This window comes from Emys orbicularis, chromosome 10 (assembly GCF_028017835.1).
Source record: "Emys orbicularis isolate rEmyOrb1 chromosome 10, rEmyOrb1.hap1, whole genome shotgun sequence".
Classification (NCBI taxonomy): Eukaryota; Metazoa; Chordata; order Testudines; family Emydidae; genus Emys; species Emys orbicularis.
The window spans coordinates 65,147,977-65,169,089 of NC_088692.1; the positions used below are offsets into that span (position 1 = coordinate 65,147,977).

The window sequence follows — 21,113 nt, forward strand, 5'->3', positions numbered from 1 at the left end:
ACAAGCACTGACTGGTGGGATCACATCGTAATGCAGGTTTGGGAGGATGAGAAGTACCTGCAGAACTTTCAGAGGAGAGAGAGGCCACATACCAGGATTTGTGTGCCAAACTTGCACCAGCCCTCCCGTGTAGGGGCACCAGAGTGAGAGCTGTATTGACCGTTGACAAATCAGTGGTGATTGCACTGTGGAAGCTTGCAACCACAGATTGCTACCAGTCTATTCTATTAATTTATTTTTTTAAATAAAATTTATTGTTTTTTAATAGTACTGTAATGTTTGGCATTGTTTTTGGTACACAATCTTTTTTTTTTTTTTTTTTTTAATAAATTCATCTTTAATACTTGATAACATATACTACACAATGCCTAGTGCTACTCAAAGCACATAGCTTCACTTTCAGTGACCCCAAAGAGTATTTTCATCAAATATATGTTGGGATCATTGATGCTTACAAAGTTGCTATTCAACAGAGGTTTTCAACAGAAAGCTTTACATTCGCAGTAAAATTGGAGAAGGTTATAACTGATGCAGCAAATGGCTCGAAACAGGACATTGTCCCAATAAGTGAAGCTTTCCATGGTGACATTAACATAAATATATGGAGATATACCTATCTCATAGAACCGGAAGGGATCCTGAAAGATTATTGAGTCCAGCCCCCTGCCTTCACTAGCAGGACCAAGTGCTGATTTTTGCCCCAGATCCCTAAATGGCCCCCTCAAGGATTGAGCTCACAACCTTGGGTTTAGCTAATGCTCAAACCACTGAGCTATCCCTCCCATGGAGGAGCTATGTTTTCATTTAGAAATGTGAGTGATATTTGCAGATCAAGAAATTGCCAGCTTAATTCGGTGAGCGAAGTGAATCAATTTCTAAAACAAAACAAAGGCTTGAGTGACATAGTGTCAGAAGTTACAATTCTCCTGAAATTATTCTACACAATTCCGACTACAACCTGCACCGCTGAGCGATCATTCAGTTGCCTGCGCTGACTGAAAAATTATTTGCGAACGTCAATGGCCCAAGAACGTCTAAATCACTTGGCATTTCTGCACGTTCCTAAGAACTCTACCTCTGAATTGGACATTGCAAGTCTCCTGGATGACCTCATTGCAAGAATCAAACAATGACTAAAAGTGTTTGCTGCCTCCTGAAGAACATCGCAAAAGAAGGGGCTATATTTGTTTTAATTTTAGAAAGTATTTGCTTTTGAGGGCTATTGACCCAAGAGTGCTTGGTTGTTTCCGTATTCAAAAGAGTATTAATAAAGTTGATAGTCTTAGTTAAAAAACAATTTCTTACAATAGTGATATTGTGCAATAAAGGGAAACTGTTAAATGTTTACTGTTTCCAGTCCATTTTTACACTATTTTAAAAAATGTATATCAGCTTACAAGGCAGGGTGCGGGGGGGTGGGGGACTTAGACCCATTCTGGGCACCACCAAAAATTATACAAACCTGCTGCCCCTGTCTGCAGCATTTGTGTTTGCTGTCTGAGAAGCCCTATTCTGTCCTGGTGCACCTCCCTCTCCTTATCCTTCTGGGACTCCTGGGCCTTTCTTCTGTTCACTCTTTTCTTCTCCAGGCCTTCTGCTCACAGCCTGATGCAACACTAGCTTGCAGGATCTCGATGAACATGCACTCCCTTGTCCTCTACTTTCTCCTCATCATCAGGGTCGGGTGTGGAGAAGGCATCCCTCAAGGCCTCAATGGCAGCAGCTACTGATAAAACAGACAGACATAACGTGTTTACAGTCACAATGGAAGGCGAAAGATAAGTTTCTGCATACTCTTCCCTGATTCCCATAAGAGATTTAAATAAGACATTATTGATGCTTCAGCTTTGGCGTGCCTCTGCACAGCACTGCTCTCTACCTGCAGCCATGGTGAGTGTGGCTCACATTGGGTAAGAGGGGGCAGGAATGAGGAAGGAATTGTTTGGTTGCAAACAACAATGAAAGGCCGGCCCCTGTTTCCATGGTATGAATAACAGGACAATGTCACTGAATACTGGCACTATTTTTCACAGGCAGTGGTGGTTTTAGCTGACATCTCTCAAAGACTGAGGGTCACAAAGGCCCAGAGGAACACAGATGCTGGTGCTGCTGGCATCCCAAAGCTTCCTGGACCCCTATGCTGCTAGCCTGTTTATTGCAATGCTGCCTGCTGAAGTCTTCATGGAGTCAGAGCCAGCCTTAGGGGTGGGCGACATGCATGACCGCCCAGGGTGCCGTGGTCAGAGGGATGCCATGGTCAACCCTTCCCTCCTCCCCCCGAAACACACACACACACCCCAAGGCCCCTTTAATCCCCGAGCACAGGCCCCAGAGCCGGGGAGGGCCAGGGCTGGGGGCACCCCACCTGGGGACTTCTACTGTGTGATGTCCTCCGGCTGTTAATCCTGGCCCGGCTGGGGAGGGATGGGACTTCCTCTTCCCGTGCATGGGCTGATCCTGTGTCCAGATCAGACCCATCTCCGGGAACCTCCTCTGGCTGCAGGAAGTTCTGCACCCTCCCTTCCCCACCCCCAGCTTCCTGCCCCCATTGCTCCCCAACCATGCGTGAGGGATCACTGTAAGGGGAGCTGTCCCCCGGTTTGCCTAACCCCCGTCTTCTGGACTCAGAATGCCATTTTCCCTAAGGCCGGCTCTGCACGGAGTGGTGTGGGAAAGTGTCCTACTGTGAAGGAAGAAATAAGGAAGCCACCCCTAGAAACCTTCAGGAGAGGATTTCAGATATCTCCACGAAAATTACATCCAGATCTCTCAGGAGGCTACATAAACAAACTTCTCTGCATGCCCCCACTTTCCCATTGCCTAATATTACAGGGGAATGAAGATCAGATAATAATTCTACCTCTTTTCGTACGAGTAAAACAGTGAAAAGTTGGTATCTGTGTCCTGCTAACTGAGGACAGGAGACATTCCAGAAGACTGGAAAAGGGCTTAAATTGCAGCAAGATCGGTTTAGGATGGACATTAGGAAAAACGTCCTAACTATCAGAGTGGTTAAGCACTGGAATAAATTTAAGAGCAGGTTGGACAAACGCCTGTCAGGGATGGTCTAGATAATACTTAGTCCTGCCTTGAGTGCAGGGGACTGGACTAGATGACCTCTCGAGGTCCCTTCCAGTTCTATGATTCTATGAGGTTGAGCCAGGCACTCGCTTCACATTTAAACATTCGAAGGGAGAACACATGCACATGCTGTCCTGAGGTTCCTTCCCCCGGGATTGGGCTCTTCCGTGCTCAGGCTGAGGGAAGGACAAGTGTCCCTCCCTCCCCCCACCCCTCCAGGAGCTGGCCTAAGCGGGGAGAGGAAGGGACGGGGCCAGAGCCTCTTCCAGCCACACTCTGGGACACTTCCCGGTGCAGCGCAGTGTCCTGGCTGACTGGGAGAGTGCCTGGCTGCGGCAGCAGCAGGCTGCCCCCCACCCAGTCTCAGCTTCTGGGGACAGCGGCCGAGTGAGCCTGAGCCCCCATCCCCTCCAGCATGCTCAGAGTCAGCTCCTGTCCCCAGAAGCTGTGCCTGGGTAGGGAGTGGGCTGCCACCCCTCCCCAGCCAGGCTGTCTCTCAGCTGGCTACTGCTGCGCACACAGCATGCTGGCTGCGAGAGAGCCTGCAGCCTGGTTGGGGAGGGGCAGCAGCGGCAGCCCGCTCCCTGCCCAGGCACAGCTTCTGGGGACAGGAGCCGACTCTGAGTATGCTGGGGGAGGGGCGGGGGGGCCCCAACTTGATCAGCCGCTATCCCGGAAGCCAAGGCCTGGCAGGAGGCAGCCCGCTGCTGCCACAGCCAAGCACTCTCCCAGGTAGCTGCTGCGCTGCACCAGGTAGCGTCTGGGAGTGGCTCTGTCGCCCAGCCCTGGATGCCAGGAAGAGCAGCCGAACATGCCGGGGGGGCGGGGAGGGGAAGCTGGCTCAGTGGGAGGACAGAGCCCCCTCCTCCTCCCCCTCTCCCAGCCAGGTTGGGTTGGGGAGGGGGCGGGGAGAGCACGGGGCCCAAGGAGGAGACATGTGGGGAGGTCACGTGTCCTCCCCATCAGTCGTCTTGGGGCATAGTTGGACCCCCTGACGCATATCCCTCCTCCTCTTCCGGCTCCTCCAAGGTATCCACAGTGGTCTGCGGGTTTCTGATAGGGTCTCTGCCAGGGCATGCAGCTCATTGTAAAAGCAGCAGGTCTACAGCCCAGAACCAGATCAGCTGTTGGCCTTCCTACCCTTGTGGTATGCCTAACGCAGTTCCTTCACTTTCATGTGGCACTGCTGCTATTCCCAGTCATATCCTTTTGCCTGCATCCCCAGTGCAATCTTTTCATAGATGTCCATGTTTCTATGGCTTGTTCATAGCTGTGTCTGCCCAGCCTCTTCTCCTCAGAGGCCCAGGAGAGCCAGTGTCCTCTGTCTACTTGTAAAGAATCAGGGTCTGCAGCAGAGCTAGTCTCCAGGCAGCCTTATTAGTACAGATGGTCTGTAGCAGGTTACCCACTTATCCACATCATCTGCTTGGCTACAGAGGTCAGCAGGCTGGTTCTTAGCCAGCACTAGCAGCAGCTCGATGACTTCTCCACACTCCTGCCAACCACTCTCTCTGCTCCTTCGTTACCTTGTTCCTGCAGGTCCTGCCTTGTACCCAGCCTTGCCTCTGTCCTGCCCCAGCCTTGAACCCTCCCCACTTCGTCTGCTCCCCTGCTTGCTCCAGTTCCTCCTTCCAGTTTGACCTTTGGCTCTGGCTCCAGACTCTGGCTTAATCCTTGGTTCTGGTATCCTTTTCCTGCCTTCCCATTTGACCCTTGACTTTGGCTCCAAACTGCAGATGCCCGCTCCGACCACTAGGCCTGACACCCACTCTGACCACTAGGCTAGACTGCCTTTGTCCCAGTCGGCTGACCTACTCCAGGCAGGACCACATCTAGAGTGCATAGGTAGCATGATTGATTGAGCTTTTGACCACAACACAGAAGAGCTCCAAGCTGGGCAATCGGGAAAAGCCATTTCAAAAATATGCAAGGAGGGTGGCTTCCAGTCTCTATGACCCTGGACAGTGGAAGTCACAATTGTGACCAGAGTGGTCAGCGTCAGGCATTGTGGGACAGCTGCTGGATGACTGTTAGGATCAACATAGGTCAGGCAGCATCTATATTTGCCCTACATTGACTAGAGTATGTCGAGCATGGTTCAATGCTATTTGGGAAGGTGGTGTTACTGTGTCACCACTTACGCTGGCAGGAGACAAATTTGAGTGTAGACACATGCACAAATAAGTTGTCAGAAGGCAACGTATGTCAGCCTAACTTTGTAGTGTAGACCAGGCTTTTGAGTAGTCACAAGAATTTTCTTGGATTCCCAGCACCCTGGTCTTTTATGTTTCCACCATTCTCTTTCACCTAAATAAAGCAAAAAGCATGAGATGGTCTTGTCCCAAGAGAAACCTACTAGAGGGGCCAGCAAATCCTGCAAGGCTGACCTCTCTGAATTTTACTACAATTATCCCATCGCTTTGGGGCAGTGTAGAAGGGGAAATGGAGATCCTCTGGTGAGAGACGCCTCAGTCGTGTGGTGGCAGAGGCTTCCAGATGGATGACTGAATCCTCTGATTCATATCGGATGAATGATATGCATCCGAAGAAGTGGGTTGTAGCCCACGAAAGCTTATGCTCTAATAAATTTGTTAGTCTCTAAGGTGCCACAAGTACTCCTGTTTTTTTTTAATCCTCTAAGCTTCTCTGCTGGCTGCCTCCTCATGTCTGTATGGCTTGGGTTAAGGGTATGTCTACACTACGAAATCAGGTCGAATTAATAGAAGCCGGTTTTATAGAAATCGGTTGTATACAGCCGATTGTGTGTGTCCCCACATAAAATGCTCTAAGTGCTCTAGTCGGCGGACCGCGTCCACAGTACCGAGGCTAGCGTCGACTTCCGGAGCATTGCACTATGGGTAGCTATCCCACAGTTCCCGCAGTCTCCGCCGCCCATTGGAATTCTGGGTTGAGATTCCAATGCCCGAATGATGCAAAACAGTGTCGCGGGGGGTTCTGGGTACATGTCGTCAGGCCCCTCCCCCTCCGTCAGAGCAACGGCAGACAATAGATTCGCGCCTTTTTACCTGGGTTACCTGTGCAGACAACATACCACGGCAAGCATGGAGCCCGCTCAGCTCAGCTCACCGTCACCATATGTCATCTGGGTGCCGGCAGACGTGGGACTGCATTGCTACACAGCAGCAGCAGCTAACTGCCTTTTGGCAGTAGACGGTGCAGCATGACTGGTAGCCTTCATCGGCGATCTGGGTGCTGGCAGCTGTGGGGCTGGCAGCAGTAGGGCTGCATTGCACCAGCCCTTGCCTTTTGCCTTTTGGCAGTAGATGGTTTATTACGACTGGTAACCGTCCTCGTCGTACAGCAGTGGCTGGAACTCCATATGTCCCCCAGTCCCCCATCCCACCAGTCATATTCTGCTGCCTTCACAATGACGATGATGGCTATCAGTCGTAGTATGCCATTTTCTGCCAAGCGCCCTGTTGGATCATTGCACATTAGCAGAGTCTTCCCTGAGCAGCAGATCGTGCAATAGGCCTGAAGGCCATCGTCATCATAACTGCCAAGCGCCCAGAAGATGCCGAGGGCTATCAGTCATGCTGCACTGTCGTCTTAAGATGTAAAAAATAGATTTGTTCTGTATTCATTTGCTTCCCCCGTCCCTCCGTGAAATCAACGGCCTGCTAAACCCAGGCTTTTGAGTTCAATCTTTGGGGGGGGCCATTCTGTGTGACAGTTGTTTGTGTTTCTCCCTGATGCACAGCCACCTTTGTTGATTTTAATTCCCTGTACCTGTACGCCATGTCGTCACTCGCCCCTCCCTCCCTCCCTCCTTCCCCTGGTCCGTCAGATACTAGTTTCGCGCCTTTTTTCAGACCAGACGCCATAGCTAGCACTGGGATCATGGAGCCCGCTCAGATCACCGCGGCAATTATGAGCACTATGAACACCACGCGCATTGTCCTGGAGTATATGCAGAGCCAGGACATGCCAAAGCAAAACCAGGACCAGCCGAGGAGGCGATTGCAGCGCGGCCACGAGAGTGATGAGGAAATGGACATGGACATAGACCTCTCACAAGGCACAGGCCCCAGCAATTTGGAAATCATGGTGTTCCTGGGGCACGTTGATGCCGTGGAACGCCGATTCTGGGCCCGGGAAACAAGCACAGACTGGTGGGACCGCATCGTGCTGCAGGTGTGGGACGATTCCCAGTGACTGCGAAACTTTCGCATGTGTAAGGGCACTTTCATGGAACTTTGTGACTTGCTTTCCCCTGCCCTGAAGCGCCAGAATACCAGGATGAGAGCAGCCCTCACAGTTGAGAAGCGAGTGGCGATAGCCCTGTGGAAGCTTGCAATGCCAGACAGCTACCAGTCAGTCGGGAATCAATTTGGAGTGGGCAAATCTACTGTGGGGGCTGCTGTGATCCAAGTTGCCAGGGCAATGAGAGACCTGGTGATATCAAGGGTAGTGACTCTGGGAAACGTGCAGGCCATAGTGGATGGCTTTGCTGCAATGGGATTCCCAAACTGTGGTGGGGCCATAGACGGAACCCATATCCCTATCTTGTCACCGGAGCACCAAGCCACCGAGTACATAAACCGCAAGGGGTACTTTTCAATGCTGCTGCAAGCCCTGGTGGATCACAAGGGACGTTTCACCAACATCAACGTGGGCTGGCCGGTCAGGGTACATGATGCTCGCGTCTTCAGGCACTCTGCTCTGTTTCGAAAGCTGGAGGAAGGGACTTTCTTCCCGGACCAGAAAATAACCGTTGGGGATGTTGAAATGCCTATCGTGATCCTTGGGGACCCAGCCTACCCCTTAATGCCATGACTCATGAAGCCGTACACAGGCAGCCTGGACAGTAGTCAGGACCTGTTCAACTACAGGCTGAGCAAGTGCCGAATGGTGGTGGAATGTGCATTTGGGCGTTTAAAAGCGCGCTGGCGCAGCTTACTGACTCGCTCAGACCTTAGCGAAAAGAATATCCCCATTGTTATTGCTGCTTGCTGTGCGATCCACAATATCTGTGAGAGTAAGGGGGAGACATTTATGGCGGGGTGGGAGGTTGAGGCAAATCGCCTGGCCGCTGATTACGCGCAGCCAGACACCAGGGCGGTTAGAGGAGCACAGCATGGCGCGGTGCGCATCAGAGAAGCTTTGAAAACGAGTTTTGTGACTGGCCAGGCTACGGTGTGAAACTTCTGTTTGTTTCTCTTTGAAGAACCCTCCGCCCCTCCCCCCCCACCCGGTTAACTCTACTTCCCTGTAAACCAACCACCCCACCCTCCCCTACCCTCCCCCCTTCGAGCACCACTTGCAGAGGCAATAAAGTCATTGTTACTTCACATTCATGCATTCTTTATTAATTCATCACACAACTAGGGGGATAATTGCAAAGGTAGCCCGGGATGGGTGGGGGAGGAGGGAAGGAAAAGGACACACTGCAGTTTAAAACTTGAACTCTTATTGAAGGCAAGCCTTCTGATGCTAGGGCAATCATCTGGGGTGGAGTGACTGGGTGGCCGGAGGCCCCCCCACCGTGTTCTTGGGCATCTGGGTGAGGAGGCTATGGAACTTGGGGAGGAGGGCTGTTGGTTACACAGGGGCTGTAGCGGCGGTCTCTGCTCCTGCTGCCTTTCCTGCAGCTCAACCATACGCTGGAGCATATCAGTTTGATGCTCCAGCAGCTGGAGCATCGACTCTTGCCTTCTGTCTGCAAGCTGACGCCACCTATCATCTTCAGCCCGCAACTTGCTCTGTTCATCCCGCGATTCAGCACGCCACCTCTCCTCTCGTTCATATTGGGCTTTTCTATAATCAGTCATTGACTGCCTCCACGCATTCTGCTGTGCTCTGTCAGCGTGGGAGGACATCTGTAGTTCTGTAAACATGTCATCACGTGTCCTTCGCTTTCTCCTTCTAATCTTCACTAGCCTCTGTGAAGGAGAAACATTTGCAGCTGGTGGAGGAGAAGGGAGAGGTGGTTAAAAAAGACACATTTTAGAGAACAATAGGTACACTCTTTCACGTTAAATTTTGCTGTTCACATTACACAGCACATGTGCTTTCGTTACAAGGTCGCAGTGCCAGGCCACAGATTTCAGCTTGCAGGCAGCCATGGTAAGACACAGTCTTTTGGCTTTTTTAACCTTCTTAACATGTGGGAATGGTTTCAAACAGTAGTGCTCTCATTTCCCATACCAAGCACCCGTTGGGTTGGCCATTTAAAATGGGTTTGCAATGTAAAAGGAGGGGCTGCGGTTTCAGGGTTAACATGCAGCACAAACCCAACTAATTCCCCTCCCCCACACCCAATTCTCTGGGATGATCACTTCACCCCTCCCCCCACCGCGTGGCTAACAGCGCGGAATATTTCTTTTCAGCAGAGCAGGAACGGGCACCTCTGAATGTCCCCTTAATAAAATTGCCCCATTTCAACCAGGTGACCGTGAATGATATCACTCTCCTGAGGATAACAAAGAGCGATTAGGAATGGATGCTGTCTGCATGCCAGCAAACACCAGGACCATACGCTGCCATGCTTTGTTATGCAATGATTCCAGACTACGTGCTACTGGCCTGGCGTGGTAAAGTGTCCTACCATGGCGGACGGGATAATGCAGCCCTCCCCAGAAACCTTTTGCAAAGGCTTTGGGAGTACATGAAGGAGAGCTTTCTGGAGATGTCCCTGGAGGATTTCCGCTCCATCCCCATACACGTTAACAGACTTTTCCAGTAGCTGTACTGGCCGCGATTGCCAGGGCAAATTAATCATTAATCATTAAACACGCTTGCTTTTAAACAATGTGTAATATTTACAAAGGTACACTCAACAGAGGTCCCTTGTGTGCCCTCAGGGTCTGGGAGCACGCCTTGGGTGAGTTCGGGGGCTACTGGTTCCAGGTCCAGGGTGATAAACATATCCTGGCTGTTGGGGAAACCGGTTTCTCCGCTTCCTTGCTGTGAGCTATCTTCATTGTCTTCATCATCATCCTCCTTGTACCCCGAACCCGCTTCCCTGTTGCATGATTCTCCATTGATGGAGTCAAAGCACACGGTTGGGGTAGTGGTGGCTGCACCCCCTAGCATGGCATGCAGCTCCGCGTAGAAGCGGCATGTCTGCGGCTCTGCCCTGGACCTTCCGTTTGCCTCTCTGGCTTTGTGGTAGGCTTGCCTTAGCTCCTTAATTTTCACGCGGCACTGCTGTGCGTCCCTGTTATGTCCTCTGTCCTTCATGGCCTTTGAGACTTTTTCTAATCTTTTGCCATTTCGATTACTGCTACGGAGTTCAGCTAGCACTGATTCGTCTCCCCGTATGGCGAGCAGATCCCGTACCTCCCGTTCGGTCTATGCTGGAGCTCTTTTGCGACCTTGGGACTCCATCATGGTTACCTGTGCTGATGAGCTCTGCGTGGTCACCTGTGCGCTCCACGCTGGGCAAACAGGAAATGAAATTCAAAAGTTCGCAGGGCTTTTCCTGTCTACCTGGTCAGTGCATCTGAGTTGAGAGTGCTGTCCAGAGCGGTCGCAATGAAGCACCGTGGGATAGCTCCCGGAGGCCAATACCGTCGAATTCCGTCCACACTACCCCAAACCCGACCCGCAAAGGCCGAGTTCAGCGCTAATCCCCTCATCGGAGGTGGAGTAAAGAAACCGGTTTTAAGGGCCCTTTAAGTTGGAAAAAAGGGCTTCATCGTGTGGACGTGTCCAGGCTTAATTCGATTTAACGCTGCTAAATTCAACCTAAACTCATAGTGTAGACCAGGCCTTTGTGTGAAGACAAACTCCTACAGGCTCTGTGGCTCATTAGCTATTCCCCATTAGTGCTAATATCCCAGATGAATTTATTAAATTAAGTTCTAACCTTTTTGGAGTTTTCACATGCAGGGTCTTCCACTCTCTTGACATATAGGCAAAATCTCTCACCCTCTGTTTTTCAACTATTCATACGTGGCCTCACACCTTGTTACACCCAAGCAATTTTAACCCATGTATTGGCCAGTGAGATTTCTTCTTTTATCCAAGCCATGTCTGAAATATATGTAATGAAACATGATGAAATAATAACCAAATTGTATAGCAAATCCTAACCATTCTCCAGATAATGTCACTCTGTATTAAATCTCCTCATGACTTGCCTTTGAACCTGAAAGAGTACAAGGCAGAAACGACTGTATTAATAGCTCTGTTTATGCATTTTTAATGTATTCAGTTCATTGTGGATTGATTCATTAATGTTAAATGTGGTTCTAAATATGGATGGGTCTGAGGATTTTTTGTTTTTTTGTTTTGAAGCCTTTGATGGAAGTCTAATGTGTAGGACGGCCTTTTGCATTAATACCAGTTTCATTCACATTTTCTTTCCCTCTCTTTCAGGAGCTATTGTGACAATCTTGGCTACCATCCTTTAAGTGCTGCTGACTTTGGAAAGATCATGAAAAATGTCTTTCCAAATATGAAGGCCCGCCGTCTGGGCACAAGAGGCAAATCAAAATATCCTTTGCTAGAATACTTTTCAGTAATCTCTTCTGCGCTTGCTTGAAGAACATCTGTTGTTGTAGCTCAACTACCAGCTAAATTTAGAAGTAAAATTAAATCAAGAAATGAAAACAATTTCCCCAAAGTGCTTTGTAGAATACTTGGAAATTTGTTAATCTTCTGTTGTTAAGATGTAAGACAAGTCTTCAGAAATGTTGTATCTGTTTGAGTTTATCTGATTCTAAATGTTTAGTTGTTCCTATAGTTATTTACCTTGAAAAATAAAAAGATGGGTCTTAGATAAAACAACTTGCATTAGATCCATGCAATACCTTTTATGCCGTAATAACACAAGTAAGGAGAATTATGATCTTAACTTCCTCGTTCTGTAATGTGAGAAATTAAGATGAAGCCATTGATGCCTCTTAAGCCATATTAAATTGTTGTTTAAAATTGCCACCCTCATCCCACAGAAATGCTCAGGCTATAAAGCACTTTTTTTTGAGGAGGAGAGGAAGGTTAATTGTTTGAAAGAGGAGAGGAATGAACTGGATGTCAGTGAGGAAGGAGTTCCGCATGCAAGAATCCACGAAAGCAATAACACAATTAACTGGTGACCTCAGATGTAACTTGGGATACCTGAAAGGATGATGTCAGAGCACAAATAGGTATCTCTACTATAGACAGGGCTATGCACAGCTAAAGGCATTAAAAAAGCCAATAGGCCCAACCTTATGTCACCGCATCACTTAACAGGCAGTGTGAAGAACTCAGGTCAAGCATAATATGAAAAAGTTTGCTCAAGCCAGTGAGGAAACATTGTGCTGCATTATCATCATGAGCAAGCAATGAACAAGCCCTGCCAGGAAGGAATTGCAGTATTAAATCTAAAGGCCATGAGGACATGTGTTGGTGTTCCGAGTTTGTCTGACATAAGTAAGGGAGCAGCATGTATAGACTGTGTAACTGAAACACCTCTATTCCATCTCTAACAAGGTAAGGTGTTCCTGGAAAAACTGGTTGAAAACTACATCAAGTTATTTAATCTTGCACATTACCTCTGAACAAGTCCACTCAGTAAGCAGAGACATGAAGGCAGTGAGAACTTGTATTTGTCAGGAAGAATTTTGTCTTCCTAAAGCTGAGGACCAGTCTGTGTATTATGTATCTTTACATATGATGAAAGATGTGCTGATCACCTCAAATAAAGAGGGGGTGGCTCTGATGCATCCAGCTAGCAAAGTCAGCCAATCATTCTTCCACATCTAAGATTGAGCATTCAGACTCCATGAGGCAACAGATATGTAACTATAATTTGCATGCCCATGTCTTTAGAAATGAGATCATGAGAAGGCCTCATAAATGTTGAGGCACATGGGAGATCGATCTCTGGAGGGTATGACATTTCACATTCCTCACTGGTGATCTACAGTTTTCTGTCACCACAGATTGACTCTTGTCCTCTTAAGGTCTGTACGACTTGAAACACTGGATGGTACTGGCATATTGTCTATCTATGAAAGGCATGCATTGCATGCCCAAGGACCAGCTCTGCCTGTAGGACAATTCTATCCAGCCCCCGAACACTCATGGAACACGCATTTACATTTTTAATGGTGAGAGTATTTAACCATTGGAACAATTTACCAAGGGTCATGGTGGATTCTCCATCGCTGACAATTTTAAAATCAAGATTGGATGTTTTTCTACAAGATCTGCTCTAGCAATTATTTTGCGAAAGGTTGAGGGCCTGTGCTATACAGCAGGTCAGACTAGATCAGTGGTTTTCAAACTTTTTTTCTGGGGACCCAGTTGAAGAAAATTGTTGATTCCCGCGACCCAACAGAGCTGGGGACGAGGAGTTTGGGGTGTGGGAGGGTCTCAGGGCTGAGGTGGGGGGTGAGGACTGCGGGGTGGGGCTAGGAATGAGGGGTTCAGGGTGTGGGAGGGTGCTCTGGGCTGGGGCAGGGGGTTGGGGTATGGGAGGGGGTCGGGGCTCTGGGCTTGGGGGTGCAGGCTCTAGGGTGGAGTCAGGGATGAAGGGTTTGGGGTGCAGGAAGGGGTTTCGGGTGGGGGGGGGCTCAGGGCTGCGGCAGGGGATTGGGTTGCGGGGTTGGGGTGCAGACTTATGTCTGGCAGCTCCCGGTCAGCGGCGCAGCCATGGTGCAGAGGCAGGCTTCCCTCCTGTCCTGGCACCGCGGACCAGGCTGCGCCCCGGAAGCGGCCAGCAACGGGTCCAGCTCCTAGGCGGCGGTGCGCAAGCAGCTCCACTGTGGTCTCCCTGCCTAGAAGCCGGACCTGTTGCTGGCTGCTTCCGGGGCACAGCGCAGTGTTGGAACAGGTAGGCACTAGCCTGCCTTAGCTGGGCAGCACCGTTGACAGGACTTTTAACATCCCAGTTGGCACTGCTGACCAGAGCCACTAGGATCCCTGGGTGCTGAGCAAGGCGAGCCAATGCCTTACATGCCACCAGCCAGTACTGGGTCGTGACCTGAAGTTTGAAAAACACTGGACTAGATTATCACAGTGGACCCTTCTGGCCTTGGAATCTGTGAATCTGTTAAAGGAGAGACTTCCATGCTTAGTTGGTAGCAGTTAACTATATACGCCCTCTAGTTTAGAGAATCGGTGCTTCATGTAATAGGAAATCGGAAAATTATGAATAAGACAAATCATTCTCTTATCAACTCAGGATGATAAAATATGGCCTTATCTTGTAAAGAGTTGTTAATCTACCAGAGAGAGGCATAAAGAGAACCAATGGCTGGAAGTTAAAACCAGGCAAATTCAAATTAGAAATAAGACACAAATTTTTAACAAGGAGGGTGATTAACCATTGGGACCACCTACCCAGTTAAGTGGTGAATTCTCCATCTCTTGAGGTCTTCAAATTCAGATTGGATGCCTTACTGGGTACCCAAACACAGGTACTTGGGTTCAATACAGGGGTAACTGGTTGAAATTCTTTGGCCTGTGTGATGCAGGAGGTCAAACTACATGATCTAATGATCCCCTTTGGCCTTTAAATCCATGAAACATACCGAGGGCCTGCAAATTACAGCATTTAGGCAGACTGCTGTGCTCACATGGAACCCCACTGACTTCATTTGGACTCCATGGGGGTACAGGACTCTACCCATGCAGATGACAGTGCAGGACTGGGGTCCATAATTTACACTGTTTTGATTCCTGGCTTAATGTAAAGGATTTTTTAATGTAATGCCAATAAGTGTGGGGCCTGCATTTTGCTTTTGCTTATAAAGTCCATATTGGGAAAGCAGAAGAGTGCTTGAAAACATGTGCCATTTTGTTACAAACCAAGGAGCAGAGAATATTTAGACCTTAATTTATGATCACATATTGCTACAGTGGACTGAGGAAGAAAGCTTTTGTGCATATGCCAACACTGCCCAACCTTGGCTTCCATAAAACTGGAGATGGGGTACAGTATCTACATATGTATTTGTGCAAACTAACTTTTACCATATTTTCTTTTAATATTTAACATTATTGAAACAAAAAACATTTCATAAGAAGTATGCAGCTAAAGAGCTGTGCAGTTTAAAAATATATAGGATTTTTTTTACAAAACTCTCATATCCCAAAACAAGCCTAGTTGGATTTACTTTAAACTTAAGTAACAATTGGAATGCTATTAATAAAAATGATGATCTAATTTAGCAGCTCTTCACAGTGTCACCACCTACAAATTATTATTTGTTAAATTCATAATTCTCTGTGTATTTTTGCCTTCACTATAAAAAACCCAAAAGATCACTGTTAGAAAGGGAGCAGGAGTCATAGTGACGCAAACATCTTCCAGATAACAGGTGGCATGCTAAATTGGTAGGCTCAGAAGAAAAGTAGCGAAACACTAAAAATGCTTTGCTAATTTTAGTTTGGCTTTTCATGCAAGGAGCATTGGATTGTGGGTAGTGAAAGTACTGGAATTACTCATGCAATATTCTTCCAGAACTGCAATAGTAACGTAACATAATGTCCCTGCTTGTGCACAAGCGGTAGGAAAATATTGATGTGTTTCATCTTGGATAATACTGATATAGATGTAGAATGTATAGATTTTTTTTGAATTAAGTAAATGAGTTCCATTTCTGTATCATTTGCTCTAGGGTTGTCATTGCTTTTTAATAACTAAGCTTTGCTTTTTCTTTGCATTAGTTGGATGGATCAGATCCATCAGGGCAGCTACAAAGTGCTGATGAGGAAGTTGTGTCGGCCGCCTGTCGACTTGTGTGCGAATGGGCCCAGAAAGTCCTAAGCCAGCCATTTGATTCAGTCTTGGATTTAGCTCGTTTCCTTGTCAAAAGTCACTACATCGGCACCAAATCAATGGCAGCTTTAACAGTAATGGCAGGGGCGCCAGCAGGTAATGGGTTAACTCTTATTTCTGAACCTCTGGGATGGGTGATCTCTTATTTCAGAAGAAAATTAATGCATTTTGTGTAATGATGACTTTTTAAATGTAAATAGGAAGAACTGGGGAGACTGGGTGATCCAGAAGGAATAGAAGTTGGATACAGAATTTGCCATCTGTTGGATGTCACCTGTTGGAATGTGGCCCAGTTGAGGAGTGGTTGAAAGATATGTTAGTCTGATGACCATTAGGTGAAATGAGTTAGTAGTGTGAGTCCAGTCCCTGATGAATAAGCATCCACATCACTAACACCCTGGTTCCATAAAGCTCCCATACCTTATGCATGTCCTGAATAGGGATGGATTTAAACAAATATTAAAGTGCTTTGACGGAATCAGTCTAAATTGCTGACTTGGTTCCCGTTTTGGCTGGCTGAGCATGGAGGCCTAGGGTTTGAAGTTGCAAAGCCCTGTAGTGGACTTGGAGGGCTGGAAAGGGGAAGCTTGAATTGCCATTGCCTGTATTGTGCCTATTCTGTGACTTTTGTTTCCCAGACTGTTAAACTGGCTCCTTTCACCAGTGCTATAAGAGGGGAAAGTTAATATGACTATTTTTGCTGCAGTTGGGATTTTTATGTTTGTTAGTTGTAAGGAAAGGGAGTGGGGGATGTCGAGTAAAATATTGTCACATCTGGTTGGAGCAGTTTACTACCTGGGAAGAGAGAGAAGCCTTTACATAAACTATGGTTTACATTCACTGGGATTATTCCGTGGGGACTGTGGAACCCTGATTGCTGCTCCAAAAGAACTACTACTCCGGAATCCAGCATCTGAACAGTAGAGAAAGGAGGTGAAGGGAGGAATATTTGGCTACATTAATGTTAATTGTGACATTACACATGGTACAATCTGGAGTGATGGACAGATGTGTCTCCTCAGTTCTTCAACCTGGGGTGCCTTTTACACTGCTTCACTGTGAGAGCAACCACTCCTGGTTTGCCCACACGCAGCCTCCAGCATGTAAATTGCTCATATTCTTTGAGTGCTGTAGCCAGCCACTCCTGAATTATATTACAGAGCAACACCAGCAAATTCCCAGTCCCAGACTTGTCCCCAGAAATGTGCATCTTGTATTGCCCAGTACCCTCCTTAACAGTGCAAGCTCATAGAAAGTCCACCATTTTATTAATAGAAAATGATAGGCACAAATCTTGTTATCTCAAAGAGAGTTTCCCAATAGGGTGGCCAACTTTCTAATTGCTGACAACCAGACCCCCCCCCCCCCCAGCCCCGCCACCTGCTTCACCTCTTCCCCCAAGGCCCCACCCTTGCTCTGCCTATTCCCTTGAGGCCCCGCCCCCCATCGCTCACTGCTCATCACCCTCCCCCTTCTTTGTAGCTGGATCCTCTTCACCTCCATCCCTGCCCCCCTGAGCTGGACTCCCTCTGTTCTGGAGCTGCAGCCTGATACCGGGCCTGCCTGCCTGCCCACGAGATGCAGGTAGGAGGTGGCCCCAGCTGAGCAGTGGCTAGCATGGGTTGATAACCTGTGCATCCCTCCCGCCCCTCCCCCCACTCGCCCGCAATAACTGGACTTTTAGTGTCCAATCAGTACATCTGACCAGACACTGCCAGGCCCCCTTTCTAACTGGACTTTCCAGTGGAAAACTGGGCACCTGGCAACCTTATTCCCCAAATACTTCAATCCAAACACACTGGCTTAGATAAAACAATAAAACAAATTAATTAACTACAGAAAGATAGATTTTAAGTGTTTACAAGTAATGAGGCATAAAAGTCAGAATTTGGTTACAAGAAAATAAGAGGTAAAACGCAACTAATAGCTAAAGTTAATTCAAAGTAAAATGTCTCTCTCACCACATGATTTTGTACTCTTACTGGCTGGATGCATTTCAGCCAGGAACCCTCCCCCAATCCAATGCTCCTTGCCTTGTCTTTCAAGCATTGTGGATATTGTGAGCAGAGAGAAAGGGAGTAGAGATAATCTGAGGAGTTTGCTCCCCTTTTTTTGTAACAATTCTCAATGAAGAGAATTATCTTCTGCTGGGGTTCAGGTGACAGAGAGTCTGTGGGACGGGAACTTCCAGCTGTTTCTTTGCCAACGTGTAAATTTTTCACTCACAGCCTTCTACTTGCCACAGAATGGCTGCTTAACCAAGTGATAGTCCATTTGATTATGCTGACACCTGGCTAGCCTTTTGTCTCTGGAAAACTGGTTTAAAACTGTTTCCCTAGACTTGGAACATGTATTATACAGTATTAACTTTACATGCAATGTAGGAAAATATTTTACCAGGGCAATAATGTTCAGCAGATTGTGAGTTTTCAAATGATACCTCACAGGCATACTTTGTACAAAATGTATCATAGTCTTGTAAAAAGGATGAATATAAGGATACAGATGTCACAAGCATCTGAACAGTAGAGAAAGGAGATGAAGTGAGGAATATTTGGCTACATTAATTGTTACTAAAAGAATTCAGGGTGGCCTCTCTCAAATCCATTTCCCCAGTCTCCAGAAACTGGTTATGAATTCACAATCTCATGGAGAGAGGGGGTAAATCCCTGTCACCTGAGGCATTTTACAATCAGGATATAGCACTCTAGTTCATCGTAGCCATTCAAGTTGGCATTCATTTCACAGGTGTTTGCAGAGTTTGTATGTAGAATTAAAGAACATCTGTTCCCTTTCTGTACAGGACAATTGCCAGAATACTGGTGGCTCTTTGAAAGCAACATATAGGGAGAATGCATATCAAATCAATTACAGATTTTTTTAAAGGATTTTTCAATTTAAACTAAATACATTTTTCCTTTAAAATGTAAAATGTTAAAAGTTGCATTTGAAATCATGATAATCTGTGTTAAGGCCTAAATTTACTATTATATATTAAAATAATTTAAATAAATAAAAAGCGGCATCAAAGGGTGTTGCTTTTTTAATTGTATACAGAAGGTCAACGCAAGCTTTATAAATAGGTCACAATGTCATGCATTGCATTAAGTATCTGTGTTATTTTCAGTCTTACAGTGGAGCACGTTACTTACATTTTTCCAAATGTAAGTATTTTCAGTTTCTGTTGTGCAAAAAAGCTTTTGACTTAATTACTTTTATTTCATTTAAGTAGTAGGTGCACAGAGAATATTTTCTTCATTTGGTCTAGTTCATTCAAATTTGAGAAACCAATTGGGAGTTGAAAAAGTTGTGTTCCTCTTTCAGATTATGAATAAAAACCAGGATGAGATCTACTAATTCTAAAAACTTTAAGGAAATGGGGCTAGATTTTCAAAGGTATTTAGACTATAGACACCCATCTGTATCTTTAGGCACCTAAATACATTTGAAAATCTGACCCATGGTGACCAGAAACAACCCGTCAATTCACTAACTACACAGTTAATATTTCCTTTGTTTAATAAATCAGTTAGTTTTAAATGCAAAACATGTTTTGATAAACTTAATTTTTTTTCTTATGTATCCAGTGCTTAAGGTAGTATAATTTAACTAATAAAAAACATTTTAAAATGCTGGTTTTGTACATTTTTAATTGAATTCCAGCTTCAATCCAAATGCAGTTTAAAACCAATTCTGAGTATAAAGTTATCTAGTAAATAAGAAATACTTTATTCACCATTTTCGAACCAAAAAAAAGTAGAAAGAGTCTGAATAAATGTATGTTGAGGCATATGATTTCTTAAATAAATGTGTATGTGCAAATATAGTGTAAAGGCTATATTTGGTTGCAAATCAATGTTTTAATGGTTATACCAACCAAGGGAAATCAACCTTTCTTTAGGAAAATAACTAAAAAGTACAAATGCAAAACAAGATTACAACCAGTAAAGGTTGCTGATTTAAATTAGGATTAAAATCAGTGCTTTAAATCAGTTTGATTGAAAGTGCACCCTGCTGCGTATCAGCACTTGGATGGTGAAATGACTATCCCTTCCAGACTGGCCCCAGATGGGCTCTCAAAGCACTTGAGACAGGGCGGATAAAAATCAATGATTTTTTTAAAAAAATAAAAAAATCTGATTTTTTCTTTTATTTAAATTGGATTTTGAGGAAAAAACCTATCTAAAGATAGTTTTAATTAAGATACATTATAGCTCAAAGATATCTCATTGTGGAGTAGGGATTATAAATTCTAATTATAATAATATATGGAGATAGACCTATCTCATAGAGCTGGAAGGGACCCCAAAAGGTCATCAAGTCCAGCCCCCGCCTTCACTAGCAGGACCAAGTACTGATTTTGCCCCAGATCCCTCAGTAGCCCCCTTAAGGATTGAACTCACAACCCTGGGTTTAGCAGGCCAATGCTCAAACTACTGAGCTATCCCTCCCCCCCAAACATATAGAGACCCCACCCCCATAGAGACAGACAGAGAACTCCCCTAATGGGCTCAGCTATATAGAATCATAGATTAGCAGGGTTGGATGGGAGGTCCAACCCTGATAATCTAGGGAGGACCAATCCCAGACAGATTTTTACCCCAGATCTCTAAATGGCCCCCTCAAGGATTGAACTCTCAACCCTGGGTTTAGCAGACCAGTGTGCAAACCACTGAGCTATCCCTCCCCCCGGTAATAGTCTGAGACAATATATTCATGTAATGTTTAAGAAAAGTTTTGTAAATGAGATCAATAGTTCATGGATTAGGGACCCAATCTTATGGGGTTTCAAGGTCTTCTGTATAGATTATTTAGGTTAATCTTTCTATCTACCCAATGGGACTCAGTGCTCAGTCTAGAAGATACCATCAGAGATGCTTAGTTTTGAAGTTCTCAAACTGTGGATTTGTGTCTCCAGAGATAACATGCTTGTTAACAGCAAAAATGTTTTTTAAATAAATAATATATAGAGATGAGAAATAACAGGCCTCAACCCTATTGTCCCTCTGCAAATTTGTGTACACAGAGTCAATCCCTTACCTCTCTCTAAAAGTGCAAAGTTTCAAAAAGTTCAATGAATAGAAGATTGTTGGTGACGGAATAGATCTGGACAAGGAAAAGAAGTCTGGAGATAAATGTGAGAAGGGAGGGACAGGCAGTAGAAACAAAAGTGAAACTGGCTGAGCAGCATATTCCAGAAGTCTTGAGGTCTTTCTGAGTGTAGCCTTCATTGATTTGAGATCTACCATACCATTCTTTCACCAGAAGGGAAAACCTATAATGGCAGCAGGCCGTA

The 21,113-nt window shown here is 46.2% G+C and overlaps 1 protein-coding gene across 1 annotated transcript in view; it reads left to right on the top strand.

Annotated features, from left to right (window-relative positions):
- RFX7 (regulatory factor X7) overlaps positions 1–21,113 on the top strand; it is a 111,870-nt gene that overhangs the window by 80,706 nt on the left and 10,051 nt on the right. Inside the window, exons 5-7 of the mRNA XM_065412465.1 lie at positions 11,425–11,541; positions 14,884–14,968; positions 15,706–15,913. Coding sequence (XP_065268537.1) covers positions 11,425–11,541; positions 14,884–14,968; positions 15,706–15,913 — 410 coding nt within the window. The remainder of the gene's footprint in view (positions 1–11,424; positions 11,542–14,883; positions 14,969–15,705; positions 15,914–21,113) is intronic.